We start from the raw sequence: 19159 nt of genomic DNA, 5'->3' as shown, positions 1-19159 counted from the left end.
ATAAAGACCAGCATGAAAATGGCAAAACTAACCAACAAACAGGATCACAGTTGCCAGATTTGACGAGCGAAAGTAAAAGCGCCTATGAAATGATTCAACAGAGACCTCACTTGCTGAAAAACAAAATTAACCAAATTGCATTACCCAACTGACCTCTCCATTCTGGAAAGAAAAGGCAATTCGTTTTCGATAAACGCCTCATCTTGTGTTGACGTAAACACATTCCAGATCTGCTATCCTTTACTGCACTCGATACAGTAAAGTGTCGTAATCTCAGATAGCGTCCACCGTCGCTAATGAGGTCAATGTCACAAATTAAATTAAGTGACCTTGCAGACCAAGGAAGAATGGTAGAGGAAAGGATTAATAAAATTTAATGACCAACTTTTGTCATAGCGATCATCTGGCTCTATTCGCAGGCACACAAATGTTAACGCCAGTCTACATTATGTATACGTACCAGGAACTGGACGTAGGCTTGAGGATGCTGATCACCGACTTACAGCATTATTCAAAATGCTGTAATCACCAAAATTCGTCCACGTGTGGTCCCAGAAGCGTGGATCAGCGCGTGGATCCCACGCGAGGTTACTTGGAGGGACAACTGTAGCGTTGATCTCGTTTATTGACATTTCCAGGAGCTGGAGGATTTCTGGATACCTGAACGGAATGTAATAGGGATCGGTTAGAAAGCATCTGCGCGCAGAAAGTAATTAAATCCATATTAGAAATTGAGGAATTTTTCACTGAGGCGAAGCAGCTGAGATACGACGACGACCACTCAGTTTCGCCATAATTAACAGGTGCCACATCTAAATAAGAGCTCAGAAACATCTCCTTACAAAAATGAAGGACACAGAGTCACCGTTCCTTTAACAAAATAATTACACCGCAAACGGTCTTCCTTGGAAAGTCAACAGCTGTTCAACTGGCACGGAAATTCCCTGCAATCCTGAAATAAAATCATCATTACTATGTTCACAAAAACCCACCATCAGAAAGCATCTTTTAGTCAGGGGTAGGTTACATTAGCTTATAAAATAGCACCTTGTCTTAAAATTTTCAAACCAAAATTATGTATGCATTACTTATTTCCCAACTGATGCTAAATTTCTCAACTTTATTATCCTCGCCGAAGCTCCTCACTGTGTAATTTTCTCCATCATCTCTGTTGTTGAAATACTGTCCCCAACACCCGGCACCCTCAATGCACGTTCTTCCCATAGGGCCAGATAACCTTGTTTCAGAACCGTAAAAAAGAACACGTCCCTTTGGAAATATAATTATAATGAAAGAAGAAATGTTTATAAAGAATCTTTAGTAACAATATTTCAATACAATGTTAATCAGCATCAATAACCGAAGTACGTGACGTCAGAGGGACTGAACCAGTAAGAGTGAACACCCACACAGATAAAACATGGCCACACAAGTCCTTCATCACCAACTGATCTGTTAGTGAAGATGCTTTATATGTTACGGGTTTTTGTAAGAAATATATTACGCTGTGACGAAAGGGATATTTCACAAAAAATTAATAAATACACGAAAACAATGGGTATTATCAATAATGTCTTCGAGCCCTCACATGTCCAGAAACATACCTGCTTACGCCTCTACGACATTCTCGCGAGACCTGTCCTCTCATATGGAAGCGAAGCTTGGACTTTATAAAAAAACAGGATATTAGCAGAATAACAGCTTGCGAAACGAGATTCGTGAGAAGAACTGCGGGATGCACCAAACTTGACCACGTGAGAAATGAGGACATTATGACAGAACTTCAGATGGAACCTGTAATGAACTACGTTTGGCGATATCGACAAAATTGGACAAATCATGTGAATAGAATGACCAAAAGCAGATTCCCAAAGGCAATTTTGAAATACCACCCTGCTGGGAAAAGAACTCTCGGCCAACCTCAGAAGAGATGGATGGAAAATACAAGACTGTAACAGGCCTCGTGGCCTAATACGGGAAAGGATGATGATGATGATGATATTATGCTGCTGACTGACTAAGAACCGCTTTACTTACACGTCAGCCAGATTAGTCTGTTCACATGGATCATTCCTGATGTTAAAGAGGCATGGCGCTGTCAGGGGCTTGCATCCATTTCTTCCTGCATGTGTGTACAGAGACGCAGAATCACAGATCACTTCAGCCTGATTTCGCAGGGTTTGAATGATGGATGGCGTAAGCGTTGTCCCAGCCCTGGCCAGAGCTCGACCAGCTTGACTGATCATCACCTGGTACGGTTCATATACCAGTGACTCTCCTCGGCCTGATGGACCGTACCATCCATCCCACGCTCCACTGTATGTTGACCCTGTCATCATACACAAACATAATTAAAAATCTCTTATGAAACTTGTTCAAACATGAATTTATTTGTTATTACATGGATTTTTGTCATTAGATTTTGTAACCAGCATATGTTGTTTCTGATGGTAAAAACTATCAGATTCTAAAAAAGAAAATTAGTTGTACGTTGCTCTGATATATAAAATTTGCATGTTTCGTTAGAAGATTTAAAATCGTCCTTTGTTATATCTACATACTAGTAATAATATTCTAGAAAAAGAGCAACATATAAAACATGTGCTGGTGTATAACACACACACAGATAACTTCACAAGCGTTCACTGTGTTTTCATCAAACGCTTTCATAATATGTCACACACCTTTAACAATCTTCCAGTCTCCCATTGTGAGTGCTGCGTTGCCATAAATGTCATCAATATTGTGCAACACTGAAGTTCTATTTGAAGGCAAGTCTTCTGACAGAGCTCTCCACGCATTTATGCCATCTATTTCTCCAAGGTATCTGAAAAAGTAGATATAAAATAATAAGGTGTTACTCCCTCTATGATGGATCATCTTATGACAAAGCCCAGCCAATCTTCTGTATCCTATCAAAGTATGTGTCTGCTAAATCACTGTTCTCTCTTGTATAACTGCCCCATTCCATCTCTATCTGTCACGGTTTACCATGAGACGTCAACTTGCTAGAAGCCGACGTATATGAATGACTCTTATGCCACTTTGAATACAGTGACAAAGGGAAAAGTTGAAAATACCACTGCTGATGGTTCGACGTGACCAGGGCATTTGCCTGGTATCTGCGACAGTACGTCATACTAGTGCCCTTTCTCATAAACTGATAATGTTAACACACGGCGGTATGCGATTTACCCAACATCTCCGCCAGCAGCAGCGTACAGTGTGGGCAGCCAGTCTGTGATATGAAACAGCTGGGTGGAGACCCGTCCAGGGCGAGCTATCAGAGGGCTCCACAGCAGTCCAGCGCCTCGTACACCTCCTTCCCACAAGGTGTTTTTTACCTGGCAGCACACAGACATAAATGCTTCATGCCTCGTCTCATATTTGCTACTCATGTAACAGCAATCATCAGCTTGAATTTGGAAGGCCCCACGTTAATATTAGTTTTACTGCCTGGCTTTCTTTTAAAAATAATTAATGAGACAAATGATGTAAATACAGAAAGATTTAAAAAAAACTGAAAGATTAGTCATCGTCTCTTTCTGGAAATTATCGTAATGAGAAAATGCACAGAACTTAAATGAATTAGCCACCAAGATTCAAACCAGGTACCTCCAAAATACTAATACAGACCTCTGTTTGTCTAAAAAGTTAAAGATCCCAAACAGATACCCTACAGCCTCACGATACACATTTTATGCATGATGTAATTTTAATATTATCATTTCTTGCAATAAGAGCTGTGCCAGTGATTTTCTATGGGCTGAATAATTCTTGGAAGGGGAAGGAAGTTTTATTTTTGCCACAGACTTGAGACTACTTCTAAGGGCTATTCATCCTCCTCTTCAATCGGTACTGACGGCTGTTTCAACAGAATAAAGCAGAGCAGGGACAAATTTGTTTTAATTCTTGCAGGAACTTACACCACGCAGTGGCCAGTTTGATGCTGCATTAATGTTGAACCCAGCTGCTGGTCCACCATTGTCAGTTGTGAAGACTATAACGCAGTTTTGTAACATGCCAGCTTCGTGCAGAGCGCCCACTACTTTTCCCACGGATTCATCGAGCTTGTGTAACACACCTGCAAGCCAAGTGAGAGCAGAAAGTGGGTTCCATGCACAGACTAAATTATTTGGTATGTACGCTTGCATTATAGGTTAGAATAAATTAAACATGATTTCATCCCCTTAAGAATTACACTGTAATTAAAGTTTTGTGACAATTTAACTTGTAACAGTGCAAACTAAGAATGTACATTTCTCTTTCTTTTCACAACCATGATGGCATGGAAGAAATTAATGTTCTGAAGAAAATAAGTTAATGTACAATTTTTAAAGACAAATGGCAACAATAACAGACTAATGATATATTATCTAAAAACCTAGAGACTAACACATAGAAAACTAGAACTTTACCTGCTATTTCACATGGATATAAAATCTTGTCTCTCACTCTAAGAAAATACCAGAGATTGAGGTTAGATTTGACATTTTCGTGGCAGTGATTCTGAAGATGGCTGTCTTCTGGGTTGTAAAACTGTGTAATCAGGTAGATTTTTATGAATGTCTCAGAGGAAGCAAGAAATTCTGAAACATTGATAAATTTCTACCAGACTACACAGTGTTACAACCCAGAAAACAGCCATCTTCAGAGATTAAAGTTGTTTGAGACCAAAGTTTAGGAAAAAATTGATAAACTAGAAGGTCAGGAAGTAACATAAGGCTGGAGAACATTGCATAGTCCCAGGGTTAACGTAGTTTTTTTTCACGTTAATAATACCTGCAAATCTTCGTCGATTATAGTCTGTAATTGCACTGAACTTTGCCACAACTTCATCGGGTGCAGGTAGTGGGTTGTACGGGTTCCCCGAATGCACTGCCGCATGAGCCAGGTACAGGAAAAGAGGTTTTGATGTATTGTGTGTTCTGATTAGCCTCACAGCTTCCTTAGTGAAGATGTCGGTTGAGTACTGTCCATGCAGATCCCACGCAGGCTCCAATCCTCGCCTCATATCCAGACCCCAGTAAGGCTGAAAGAAAAATTGATGCTGTAGATACCATCTACACTTATGTCTCCCAAGCAGTCTCTTTACTTTCAGCATTGTAACTAAAATTTTGTATAGGTTTCTCATATCCATATTGAAGTTACATGTCCCAGCCATTTTATCTCCCTTGATTTAATTATCCTAACAATATTAAGTGAACTGTAAAATTTATGAAACAAAAGAAGTAATTTAAAATAAGTATTTCTACTTCAAAGATATCGAGATAAAAGGGAGTGCGATGTTAATGGGATGAAACTGGCATAAGTCAGGCTGTTTTACAAACAACCTATGAATAACCATGGGTAAGATCATGTTATGAATTAAACAGGGGATTTATTGCTGGCCAGACATCAACTTTGGCGTTAATGGTTTAATGGTTTGCTAATGTGACACATTGACAGTTGGACCACATTAAGCAGGCACATATGGCTGATAAAGGTTGAGGTAATGCAACAGAGGTAACCTGCTCTCATGAACTCACTGATTCAACCGCTGTGTGGTCATTATAGTCATGGTGGCCAGTCCAGTATCCGAGGTGGGAATCAAAACCTCTGTAAGTTGGTGTAAATTCCTTGCGATAAGAACCAAGGTGCCACTTGCCAACAATGTGTGTTGCGTACCCCAGCTCCTTTAAGTACTCTGGTAGAAGCTTCTCCGTCAACGGAAGTCCACGAGGTTCTGCCCCAAACAGCACTGTGTGTTGCATACCTATAACATCGAACGACTTTGTTACGGGTCCTTCTTTGTTTATGAGTCTCTGTATTTGATTGATTCTTTTAATCCTTACATTAAGCACTGCAGGGAACTGCATTAAATGCAGATTCTATAAACAATAAAGCAGCAACAACAATTATAATCAATTATTTTTAGGGCATTATGCAACAGTTTGCATACTGACACCTTTTACCATAAAACACAAGGAATAAAAATATTTTATGAAAGTTTCCTTAAGATTTGTTAATTCTGTAATAAACTGACTTCTGTTGCTTAACTTTCTAAAAGGAATAATCTATTTACAGTATTTTATTATTATTTATTAGGTTAAAATCTATGAACCATTTTCATTACTAATGGATTCTGCAGAGTGTTTCCATTCTGAAATACAATGCTTCCATACCAGTGTGTACAGGATGTTTTCCAGTCATAAGTGCACTGCGTGATGGTGTGCATATGGCCGTCACGTAATACTGGTTCAAAATTATACCACTGTATGCCAAGGCATCGATATTTGGTGTCGGAATCTGGTTTGATCCGTGGAATCCAATATCATTCCAACCCTGATGACACAATTAGTAGGAATTAACATAAAACTTGCCAAGTAACGCCATGATGTACAACCCTTATAGAGCGGCGTTTATCAACCTATGGTACTCGTACCACTGATGGTACGCGAGCCAATGTTGAGTGGTACACGAACTAAGTAAGAAAATCAAAAGATAATATTACCATAAATAAGTTTTCCCTGAACAAAAAACCTTTGAATTTTGGTACATTACCAAGTCATCTGCCATGATGAACACAATGTGTGGCCGATGGTGTTGGTGAGTTGACCTGAAACCATTACACTGCTGCCAACCTTCAATGATGAACACCACAGTCACTGCCAGCCAGAACTCCATCTTCAGTAGCTGTAATACAAAGAACGTGCATTTAGATAGGTTCAAACGTCAACACCGAGACCTACCAAGACGCCTTAAAATTAATAACCGTAACATACGTTTCATTACCATTATTCTACTTCCATCTTTGATATTTCCCATCAGCTACGTCTAGATCTCACATATGGTATCTTCCCGTCGGGTTTCCTTAACAAAATTTGTTTTTCTTACTTCTCGTTCATTTGCTGAGCGAAATTTGAACCTATATACGCCTTAAACAGCGAATTTTCTTATCGGAGGATTGCAATGAACTTTAAAGAATAGGTAAAAATGCAGAATTGCTGAATGTTAAAGAACATGGCACATGTCATTTGTAAGCTTTAAGGGCTTAGCGGGGTTAGACATATTTATACGATATTTAGCAACACTTTTCAATTTAAGACTTTAAATAGAGTGGGTCAATGGCCATAAATGCTGAGAAGATATGAAAAGTCTGTCAGGATAGCCATTTTTCTTTCTTTATAAAATATAAAGGATGTACATTATACAGGCCTACACAATGTTTACAACAGACAGGCCAAAACTCCTGCAACAAAATAAACATAATTTTAAATTCTTGTCACGTGACGCTCTAAATGCTTGCGCTATAGAAATCTAGTCTCAGTATGGCAAACGTTACGTTTATCTAAAAATAAAAACTAGCAGTAACATATTTTTGCCATTCACTGCAATTTTTAAATAAAACTTTTAAGAACTTATGGCCCACTCTGTGTACAGTCTGCCAGTTCAAATATGTGGCAAGTCAAATTTTATTTTATCATTCCTAGTATCTTAAGTGTATTGTTCAACATATTAATAATGCCATTAGCAGCAAATTTAGATTAAGGCAGTGATTGACAGACCTGATTGATTGAAAGCGGTATCACTTCAAGCACGTCACATGTTCAAACTGTCAAGGACATCTGGAGTTCCGATTAATTTCCAAGAGAAGAATTAATTAACCTCTACGGTGAGTCGAAACGTCTCATACGTGTTTATCAACAGGTGGTCCGCAAGTTGTTCAACATAAAAATATTCTACTCTGTTAATTTTTATGCATTATTGCTAGTACTTTAAGTCTTTACCCATCGCATTTTTACTTCCACACTGGAGTAAAATACACGACGAAAAAATTATACCTTAGATGCTAATTTGGCCAGTCGGAATTATCCTGTAATTTTTCGAACCAAATGTTTAAAAATATAAACATGCTGTTAAAACATCTATTAACTTATTCACTAACTATCCAATTAACTAACTCCGTGGAACAGAATTTTCTGGAAAAGTAAATATTAATTCCTTGTTACAAAACTCACAGGTTCATTACCATCTTCACAAAAGTCCACAGTTTGATTCCAGAGACAGACGTAACGAATCAACACTTTCACACCCTATTTCTCAAACAAAATAGGCACGTATTTCTCGTTTAACTTAAGCACGCCACATGTCCCGTCCATCTCATCATGTTTCATCACCCGAACAAAATTAAGGGAAGATTACAAATTATGGAATGTTCTGCTTTTGTAAATCTTTCCATGCTCCAGTTGCTTCCACGCTCTCAGGCCCAAATACTCTCACTGACATTTTGTTGCCGGAACATTCAGTCCGTATAGCGGAAGCACAACACATAAAATATTTGCTCCGAGTACATTAACAGTTTACAAAAGTACAAGACGAAGCTTCTGTTGCATCCTGTGCAGAGACCATCTTCACGTCTGATTCCGACCTTCACTTATTTCAATCATGATGTCACTTTTAAATCCGGTCTATAAGAAATAAATACGCAGAGTCGGTACTGCAGTGGACTGTGGACTGGGAAGAATAAGAATAAGAACAAAAAACTGGCCAATTCCTTACAGTACAGCTTCCTAACAACTGTGCACAAATGATCAATCAATCAGAACATATGGCATAATTTTTCTCATATGCTTCAATTTATATCTTAAGGCTAAAATTATACAATTTGGTGAGACATTTCTTTAATTTCCTCTGGAATTGATTATCGCTGCGTAAATTCGCCGTATAAAAACGCTATTGGTATTTTTTCAAATGTGAACGTTGAAAGTACCTTTTCCAAACAGAGTTCGTTTTCAGGTTCTCACGGCGACTAGTCTGAACATGACTGTCTTCTTGGACACAACATCATATAGTCTGTTCGTTACTGACCAACGTTTCAGAGGAGCTTAATGCCTCCATCTTCAAGGGTAATCTTTCAGTATTACAAAGTGTAACATGCTATAAGACGACCATCTTCATTCTTTCACAGAGAATTCGTAAGTTTTGCGCCCTGTAGTCTGGTAAATAATGGCTGACGTTTCAGAGGTGCTTGCTGCCTTCATCATCGGGAAAATGAGTGAAGTATGCGGGGCATTTACAACACACGATAAAGCTTGGTGTAAACTTTATATACATATTTATAACTTTTTACTACGCCAATTTCTATGTGTTTAACCATTACGATTCTGAATTGTCGTCATAAAGGAATAAGCCAATCATAAAAATTCATACTTTGGCTTTTATGTAAAATACGTAATCTTACATCAGATCGATACCTACAAACCAAAATTATATTCGCCATAAAGTGATTTGCGGACACTCTGATACAGCACCTCCCAATTATGCGTTCACTTCTTGCACTCTGTTAAGAATATATAATGATCTCACAACGAGGCATCAGTAATGAAATTGTTCCTTCCACGGGTTTTGATCTTCCAGACAGACTTTTCAGTCCGCGGCTGTATTCGGGTGAGTGCGGGAGCAGGAACTGAATGGACCGAGAGGCTGTTCAGAGTCAAGGAGGAGCCCGTTTCCTATGCAGACTGGCAGCACGGAAATTCGCGAAGGTCATCTCTCCTCAAAGGCGCAAGAATGGTAAACGTTGCATTGACAGCAAGCCATGTAGACGCACGCGGTAGTGGAGGCACTGGTCCTCTCCTTCTTGACCTCGGCATTAGATGGAGGTGAGGGATGAGTCTCGCGTCTCGGTCGGTTTACATCCAGGTACAGGACCCTCGATGCCGTTTGGACAAGAGGCTGGGCCCTAGAGCCGGGCTGGACGCGGAGGCTTCCTTCCGGGAATCGAGCCCTGGTAGCCTAACCCGTAATCCGTCACTTTAAAGGACAAACGAGAGAGGGAGGGAGAGAGAGAAAAAGAGAAAATACAGGAAGTGAGACAAGGAAAAACATACGCGTGACTTAATTCACGTTTTCCGGTATTCGTTTGTTTGTTGCCAAAGGTCAACGTCTGTGCACCCGTCTGCTGGTATGCCATTTCCTTATTGCTCTTTTTAGGACCCTGTCTGTCCGTGACCCCAGACTTAAGGCGCTGAAATCCGTGCCTCACCCCCGCAGACACACACTTGCACGTGTGAAGACCAAGTGGACTCGCTAGAAACATCCTTGGCTCTGTGAACCGGGCGGTGACGTAATTAATCTTTAATAAAGGGAACGAGAGAGAAGTCAGCCATGTTCCAAGAGACATTTCCAAATGATTCGGTCATAACCAATTTATGTCGCGAACGACAACGAATTGAGAGAGAGAGAGAGAGCTGAAGAACCGACCAGGAAGATTTTGTAAGTTGTGGCTCAGGAAATCAATTAGGCTCCCGACGGACACGCACGCGTCCCCCAGGAACATTGGACAGACGGACGAACAAAGAGTTCCGGTGCAATCGACGCCAACTGCGAAGAATGTTGGAAATTCTGAATTCCAGATTCTCTCATGAGATATGCTCGCGAAATGCGAAGAGTTTTTATCGTTCAACGGATTAAGTGTGGCACCGATAACGAGTAACATTCTCCTCAGTTCACAATATCCTGATGTTATATGAAGGTTGACACGGGCGTCCTTAAACAAGGCGCACATTTTATGAGTACGTTCTGCAGTGCCTTATCTTACACTAGCTCATAATTAAACACGTGCCTCTCTCAATGTTGGTTTTGTGACCACTGCAGAACGTAATACAGCCTGGGAACTGCTCCAACGCGCCGAGAAGCCATAATCAAGAAAATGCAGTGTAATATCAATCGTCTGTTCATGGTTTGTCTTTTGCACAGCCAATATGACCTCACATAGCAGGATCATTATTGACTAATGAATTGGAAAGGATATGGAAGGAAGTGGTCGTGGCCTAACTTGAGGTACTATCCAAGCATTTGCCTCAAGGGTCTGAGAAAAAAATACGAAAACTTCAGTCACGATGGCCGGATATCTGTAGTGTGATCAGCTTTGCAAATAATGAACAGTTGGAGTATTTTTTTTTTCCAGAAGTATTATTCTCCAATTCGTCCCAAACCATTTTATTTTTTTCAGAATGTTCAGAATTTTCACGGAAACGAATGGCCGTACGATTTCATCAAGCAAGCCAACAAAGAACCGCAGTATTCTTGTAATTTAAGCATCTGGCCTTGAAGTAACAAATTCCTTTAGTTCATTTTGTCTATTTTCGGAAGATGATCTCATGAAAATCACAATAGAAATAACTTCGTAGCGAGATCGAAGTCCAGATCCCTAAACCAAGATTGTTACCAGCGAATAACTCAGTGCAGGAGACGAAAACAGCTGCAGTTTAAAGACGCAGGAAGAAAGCTGGAAGACGTATTTAAAACCTTTTAACCTCGAAACATGTGCGTAATATAGCCTGTAAGGTACTGTATAATTGCAGAACATCATGTCTCATTCATTATATTATAACAATCCATGGCTGAAAACCATATGAACAAGACCGACTAACACGTTCATGAAAACTGTCATTAAACAGAACTGATTTTGAAAACAAGCGACTCGCAAGAAAAATTCATAAATATAATAAGAATTACATGGAGAAGAATCCGTCTTGAGAAGCTCATAGTGACGTAGCTTGTCAAGAAAATCCCAATTACATGCAAATCAGAAGGTTCATTACCGTGTCCACAAAATCTCGCCATTAAACCGTATCCTGAGCTTACCTAAGATCATATTTAATAATATACAAGAAGTTTAAACAGATATTGATTATACGTATTTTATTTAACCTAAGAGTGTTCAGGATGTCCCATATTCAGTAATAATGCTGTACAAGCAATTCGATTTTACGTAAACCTTACGCGGTAGCCACAGATAGGCGGGGCTAATCATTTGTACATTCTTAAAAGCCCACCGAAGTGACTGCAACCATGATACGATATCTAAGTGTTGACACAGATTGATCAAGTCTTGTCGACTTCTCTCCATGAGCGGAGGTCAAATCGACAGTTTCATAAGCAATCTGTGTCAAGAGTCGACAGGAACAAGGCCAAGTGCAAATACAAATAAGTCTCGCTGCACTGGATAGAACTGCCGACGAAAACTTTCGCTATTCGGTCCTCCTCTGGAGGTAAGGCTAATATTCTTCTTCTACACAGCTGTTAATTGGCTGTGATTAGTCTTCGTGACCAAGCGTGACTAGGCGTGACCTGCTATACGAGACGTGACGAGAGGTCACCATAAGTGCTAAAATACAAAAGAAGATTTGAAGTGTGTCAAAGCGTGAGGTAATGTAACGGCGTGACAAGATGAGGCCAGAAGTGTCGAAACGTGACGAATATTTACAACGCGTGCTCAAGCGTGACAAAGCGTGACCTGCTTTTACAAATGATCACCATATTTCTCGAAAAGTGACGAAGATTTACAAAGCGTGACCAAACGTGATAAAGCGTGACTAGGTGTGATCTGCTATGAGGTCGTGAGATTGATGACCATAAGTGTCGAAACGTGACGAAGATTTACAAAGCGTGATCATGCGTGACATAGCATGACGAGATGGGGCCATAAGTGTCGAGACGTCGCAATGATTTTCAAAACGTTACCTGACCTAACAAATTAACCCAACCTACCCTAACCTAACCCAACCTATCCCAATATATCATAACCCTGCCTATCCTGACCTAACCTAACCCTTCGTAACTTCATCTAACATATTCCAAATTAGGAAAAATAAACTGAGCCTTACGTGACCGAGCGTGCCCTAGCGTGTGAAGGCGTGATCTGCTTTGAGGTCGTGACAATGGATGACCATAAGTGTCGAAACGTGACGATTTACAATGCGTGACCAAACGTGATGAAGTTTGACAAAAAAGTCAGCAAAATCATTTTATATACCTGAGCCGTTGAAGTATCGTAACATATTCAGACTGGCTGGGCGCTGTAATTGTGTCAAACAATTAACGTTTATAGAACCAGGTTACAGGCGACACAGGCAGTTTTTCAGGAATGCGCTGAAGTGCTGTATCATGCAAATGGCAAGCGCTCCAAGACAACTGAATTCCTGCTGCAGCTAAATTGTCAAGCGGGGAATATCGAAACTCTGTGCTGAGACTGTATTTATTAACAATTTAGAGCTATTGTTTATCACTCTTCCACTTCACTGAAACAATATTAATCAGAAATATCGTTATGAGTTACGTAAAAAATAAATAACTTTGAACTTATTACACGAGAAGTAACGAAAATATGGAAGGAAAATTACATAATGAACAGTTTCATAATCCGTACACGGAGAGATGTGAATTGCATGTAAACTTTAGTCGGTATACCACTTCAAGAGATGAGAATACTTGGGGAAGAATAATAATTCAGTCCGTACCGCAAAGAAAAACAACGCTTCACCATTACAAGGATCTAATGGTTAACGCTGTTTACAGTCAAAATAATACGAAACCCATAAATACATAATGAAGAGTTGCCGATTGTCTCAGAAACAGGTATAAATTACCCTAATTTGACAACCTGTGATCCAGGTCGGATTTATTGATGAAAATAAAGTCCTAAAGATTCTAATAACGTTTTGGAACACGCATTATAGATCAGGTTGCAGTAGTAAACTATTATGAAAATTGAGCTGGCCTGGGATTTTTATTCCGTTCATTATCAAGTGTCTTTAAAACTGAAATAATTAATTTGGATCATCTGTCAAATTCTAGATACTGTGAATAAGTATACAAATCATAAAGAGTTTGTCTTGAGTTTTCCAAATAAAGTTAAAACTAACACAAATCGAAACAAGGAGAAACGTTTCTTTATCAGCAACTTACCTGTAGCGTAGGAGACATCTAGACACTCAGAATATAACATGTGCCGAATACTACTTCCGAAATAAAAAAGGTTAAAACAAAATAAATATTATAGCGTGTTCAGAAAATTGTGTACAAGCATTCGAAGTTCTCCAGCACCAGTGACTAGGAAGCCGATTGTAAACACTGGCTTATGAAAGTGAATGACTATGACACACTTAAGAGTCAGGACAGGCTTCAATGCCGAACTGAGTCCGACTCTCCTCTGATACAAATGCATATATATATATCTGCACTCTCCTATCTGTCACTAGGGAGGGGACGTGCGATACCGAAACGAACATACTGCTCCACTGCAGAAACGTCCGCATCTTTGATTAATTCCACTGCAGAAACTGCTACATCATTCTACTGAAGAATTAAAGTATTTACGAGCATTCAAAAATTATGATTCGCATGACATTTCACCTCGGAAGCCAAAGATCGTCTAAATAATATTTAAACATTCAGTCCGTACCGCAAAGGAACCATAACACTTGGCCAATGATGTTCGATAAAACCGAAATAATAAAATGAAGAAAGCTTTACAGTGCGTACTTGATGAAATAAAATAAAAAAAAACATTTCTAGCGTATTGCAGTGTAGTAAATTTAGCAACAAACTTTGCTGTAAATTAAGTGTGCAAAATCGCAAAGCATGCATTTGGGAAATACTTGTACTCCAGTGCGTTCAGCTTTCTACTCTCGTCGTAAAATATAAACGTAACATAACCTGGCAAGACTACTCACCAATTTGGGACAGCAGTAAGGCACAATATGACGGAAAGGTTACCGAGTCGCTCCGTACACACCCCAAATTTGTGTTCACATGCCAAAAAAAGAAAGGACGTTACAAATGACTTGTCTCATTTAAAAATAAATTTGTGGCGTATTATTAAAGTTGCGTGTTCTCGAAAGCTAAATATGTTGAAGGAAGTGGTTACGTATCAGTACGGTCTATAATACTAATCAGTCATGAGAAAAACGGGAACAGAGACAACTACCTAAACGTCGTGTAGACTATATGAAACAAGAAAACGGGTTCCAACTTCTACAGCCTTATTTAATTCGTTTTACTCCTCTATGCCCGAATTTATAACTTGTGTTGGGCAAGGCCGTGGTCTAGGCAACACGGAGTTTTCCTCCGGGGGATTCCCCGGTTTCTCCGTGGCATCCCAACAATTACTCCATTCACACACAGAAGAAGACAATGGCAAACCACTTCTGGATCATCTGCCAAGAACGTATATGAACAGGTCCCAGTCCGAGAAAAGGATGGAAGGATCCTGTTCATATGGACCTGTCGTCAGACAGAACACTAAATAAATATATATAAATAAATATTCCAATCTTATCATCGCCCAATCTGCATTTTCAGCACAACCACAAACAATACGACGACAGCTTCCTTCTGGGTTCTAGCACCGTGTAGACTCATAGACGTTTATCGATGTTTCAGAGGTCATTGCTACCTCCATCATCAGAACGATGCAAGGACCTCTACGAGACTACACGGCGTCAAAACCAAGAATACCAAATCTTCACTGCCGCGGGAAAAGTCACACATGGACAGCCTACCTTAAATCCCCATACGTCTTCATGGCGTGCTACTTAAATACAATGTCTAATGTCATCTACAGAGACCTCACAACAAGAGAGAAATTTTCCGAAACAGAGATAAACGAATGAAAAAGAGAAGTAACCCCTCATTACCACGTAATAATGTTGTCGGAAATCAATGAAAGATTAAGCTACATTTCTACGTCTTCCTTACATCGAAAAGTAGGCTAAATAGTCCAAACTGAAACTACACCACAGAGACCGCCGACCCTTGTTTTGCAACATGCGGGTCGCAACCTACTATTATTTATGGTTGCGTCATTAAAACTCAGAGTTACTTCAATTATAAGCATTCTGCATAAATTATCGTGTTCACAACACTGTGTATTACGTGTAGACTAATTTAATTTGTAATTCGTTCTCATTTCTAATATAAAATAGAAACAAACTATAGGATAATTTAATATATTCATTAAATTTACCTAAAATGTGCTGGTCGTATCTGTTCGACCGTTAAATATTGATCAATATTGAAAAACAAATTACTTTGCAGTACCGTTGTACTCATCCGAATCTGAATATCGTAGTTTAAGTTAAACAAAAGGACAAATGGAAACTGTGAATGTATAATACATTATCACTAAAAACTAGGGAGAGGTTCGTGACAGGTAAATACATTTTTATTTTATTTGCTACGGATTAATTGCTGCCCGTACGAACAAATGTAATGGACTTCAAAAAATGCGATGTAGCAAGCATTTCACTGCAATTACAAGTAATTAAAACAGCCAATTAGACGTAATTACTCTCATCAAATAACGTTTCCTTTTGAAGATTTATATGTCCAAAACGTGAATCTATGCAAGTACGTACGCAAAGAAAGATGAAATACCGTTCAGAAAGGGCTTGTCTGTGTGAACGTAGCCTACAGCTGTACCATGACTTACTCGCGGTAGGTACGTTCCTAGAAAATACCCCGTAATCAAAATGTTTTCTCCACAGAATCAATGCCAAAATGGGGTTTATATTCTTGAACACATGTCAGTGGTAAACGTAATTAACTCTAAACTATTTCCTAAATCTAAAGCTTTCCGAAGACGATATGTTACTATGTGCATTATCCATCGTCTTGGATTTATTCGGACACGTTTCGGAAATTGAATCTGTTTCCGTCTTCAGGTATATAAAAGCTCCTTTAAAGGAGCCCAGCTGAGTATAAATCCTCTCTCCCCCTCACCTCACCTGAAGATAGATATAGTAGTTTCTGAAACGTTGTGTCTGAATAAAACCAAGACATGGACGTCAATAATAATATGTTTATTTTAATCTTCTAGGGTCATTTAAATAAGCACTGTAAAACATAATAAGCCAAGGTACAAAATAATTAATTTAGGTAAATATATATATCATTAACATACGATAATGTCAGCTCACTTATAATTTTTTATTTTGTTTTAATTAAAGCATTAAAAATGGCGGTTTCTCGTCAGTCTAAGAAAGCAATGAGCCTACTTATTAAACTGTACAAGAATTAATTATTCTATTATGTGGATAGTCCATTATAATTAATGATATTTAGTATACGTCAAGACAGTACATCGAAGATAGCCAAAACGGGATTACTCGGATAGTTTCCGCGACGTAAGTAACCACTGACCTAGGGACAACATGGCGTGTCAATGTTGATTGATTGACGGTGCAGTTATGTATCAATTTGAAGTGAAAACAAGTATTAGAGATCCGGCAGACTGATTGTACAACGTCAAGAGATAGACGAAACAAGACCTGTGCACTGCTTATGACTCAAGCACGTATGCACATAATAAAAAGAATGCAGTGCTAAATTGCTATCAGGGAATTTGGTTGGTTGTTTCAGTTGCGTTCAGAGGGAAGAGTGTTTTCTCGTCACGTCCAGATCAGCTCTGGAGCCCACCCAGCTTCCAGTACGGCGGACACAAGACGGGCGGAGGAGGAAACGAACAGGAAATATGTAAATTCTACGTGTATCTCATTTTGTACCTGCCCTACCATTGTAGACTGACTTTCACTTATGAACACAAACTTAAGGAGAGAAAGTTCGAGAATAACGAAAATAGCAGTATATGGCAAAAACCAAGAAGAGGATACTTCTCACTAGCAAGTTGGGCTTGGAGATGAAGAAGAAACTAGTGAAGTGTTACGTATGGAGCAGAGACTTGGACACTCAGGAAGAAGGAACAGAAATACCTGGAGAGTTTTGAAATGTGGTGTTGGAGAAGAATAGAGAAGATCAGGTGGACGGATCGAGTGACCAACGAAGAAGTATTGAGGAGAGTCAACGAGCAAAGAAGCATTCTGCAGGCGATTACATGAAGGAAAGCTAACTGGCTGGGACATATTATGAGAAGGAATGGGTTACTGAGTGATATCATCGAAGGCCAGGTTGAAGGAAAGCGAGGACTGGGAAGAAGACTGATACAGCTAACCGACGACCTTAAACAAGGAAAGAAGATGACGTTCCAGGAATTAAAGCGAGAAGCCGAGAATAGGGACAACTGGAGAGCTCTTTTTGGGCAGAGCAATGGACCTGTCGTAAGACAGAACACTTAATAATAATATGGCAAAAACGAGGCTCAAGTTCGTATGTCAACACGAGATCAGAAAGAAATGCTACCATAAAGTCCACATATCTTACAAATATGTTGTTCGTTATTGTGCATAACTCGTCGGCCTTGCATTTTGGTACAATATCCGCTTTAACCCACACAGCCTCCTATCCAACAGGTACCGGGATCCTTCTTCGGAGTTGAGCGACTGAGACCTAAAGGTAAACAGCTTCATCTAGTGCGGACGATAAGAATGTGTGGAAATATTTCCACTCCACAATACTTGTTGTGATGCTTAATCACGCACCATGGACAACTTTAATTTCTATTTTAATAATATATTTTTTTAAAAGAAAGTCACACTACATAATTATAAATTATTTGTTCACGGATATCGTTATACATCCACCATACTTAATGTTTAAAACAAATGTGTTTATTCTGGTGGTGTCAATATATTACGCCATTTATCGTTTTTACAATGAAAGGTTCTTCAAGTAATTGGGCAGATACAAATCATAACTAAATATACCCGATTCATTTATTGCAGACCTCCCCCCCTCCCCCAAACACAAACTAATTACAACTCACAGGTGCAAAACCTTTTTCCTGAAGGTAAGTCTCTTAATTGTTTAAAAAATTACACACATTTTACGGAAACTATAAGTTTATAAAATTGTCACATAAGCCCACCACTGGACCGAGATGAATACTAAAACTTTATAGGGGCAGCATTTCTCAGCTCTATCATACGTTCTACAACAAAACCAAATTTAGGGCCTGATCAAAATCCTTTCAGTATTTTAGATTATTAAACATTCCGATACACGGATAAATACGACATCTCAATTATGTATCTACTCCGCGTACTTCATGAAAAAAAATCAGCATTATTCTTCTTCTTTACACCCTTCTTGCTCCTACGTGGAGTATAGGGGCCTCTTTTGGAGGTGGTGGCCTCCTTGGACGAGTTATCAGCCTGTTGCAAGGCTTCTACCTGTACACAGGACAGGACGACACGGAAAGATGCAGACAAACCCTATCGCAGATGCCCTAAATGGGATTCGAAACCACGGTCCCAGTGTCCAGGTGCACGAGGCCCAGGCCTCAGACCTCTCGGCAACTGTGACTGGCGCACTCCAGCAAGGAAAGGATAAATTAATTAGTACGTTTCTTAAACCCGTGAACGTTTTCGGTCCGATGTCTGTGACATGAATGATGGAATGCCAATACCGTAACATCAGAGAAGAGTTCCAGTTACTC

At 39.4% G+C, this 19159-nt stretch overlaps 2 protein-coding genes across 3 annotated transcripts in view; both read right to left on the bottom strand.

The window, feature by feature from the left end:
• Window positions 1-491: 491 nt before the first annotated feature.
• LOC110829583 (arylsulfatase B) lies at window positions 492-13985 on the bottom strand. 2 transcript variants are annotated; one of them, XM_022063442.2, is made up of 10 exons: window positions 13735-13985; window positions 6544-6675; window positions 6165-6324; window positions 5529-5755; window positions 4783-5032; window positions 3927-4084; window positions 3196-3344; window positions 2685-2827; window positions 2038-2329; window positions 492-660 (listed from the first exon to the last, which is right to left on the bottom strand). In XM_022063442.2, the coding sequence occupies exons 1-10, from the start codon at window positions 13750-13752 to the stop codon at window positions 492-494; spliced, it is 1698 nt and encodes a 565-aa protein (XP_021919134.2). In that variant the 5' UTR covers window positions 13753-13985. The 2 variants fall into 2 exon arrangements, with proteins under 2 accessions (XP_021919134.2, XP_021919137.2); XM_022063445.2 differs by lacking the exon at window positions 13735-13985 and adding an exon at window positions 8012-8415.
• ZnT49B (solute carrier family 30 member 9) overlaps window positions 6546-19159 on the bottom strand; it is a 29082-nt gene continuing 16468 nt past the window's right edge. The window contains exon 14 of the mRNA XM_087354969.1: window positions 6546-6675. The gene's annotated coding sequence lies outside the window, so the exon portion shown is untranslated. The remainder of the gene's footprint in view (window positions 6676-19159) is intronic.

Source organism: Zootermopsis nevadensis, unplaced genomic scaffold, assembly GCF_977971745.1.
Source record: "Zootermopsis nevadensis isolate Lab colony 2312 unplaced genomic scaffold, Znev_1.0 Znev_ptg000024l, whole genome shotgun sequence".
In the NCBI taxonomy this organism is placed as follows: domain Eukaryota; kingdom Metazoa; phylum Arthropoda; class Insecta; order Blattodea; family Termopsidae; genus Zootermopsis; species Zootermopsis nevadensis.
Note: the sequence above shows the minus strand (reverse complement) of the source record. Positions and strands in the feature narration are given on the sequence as shown.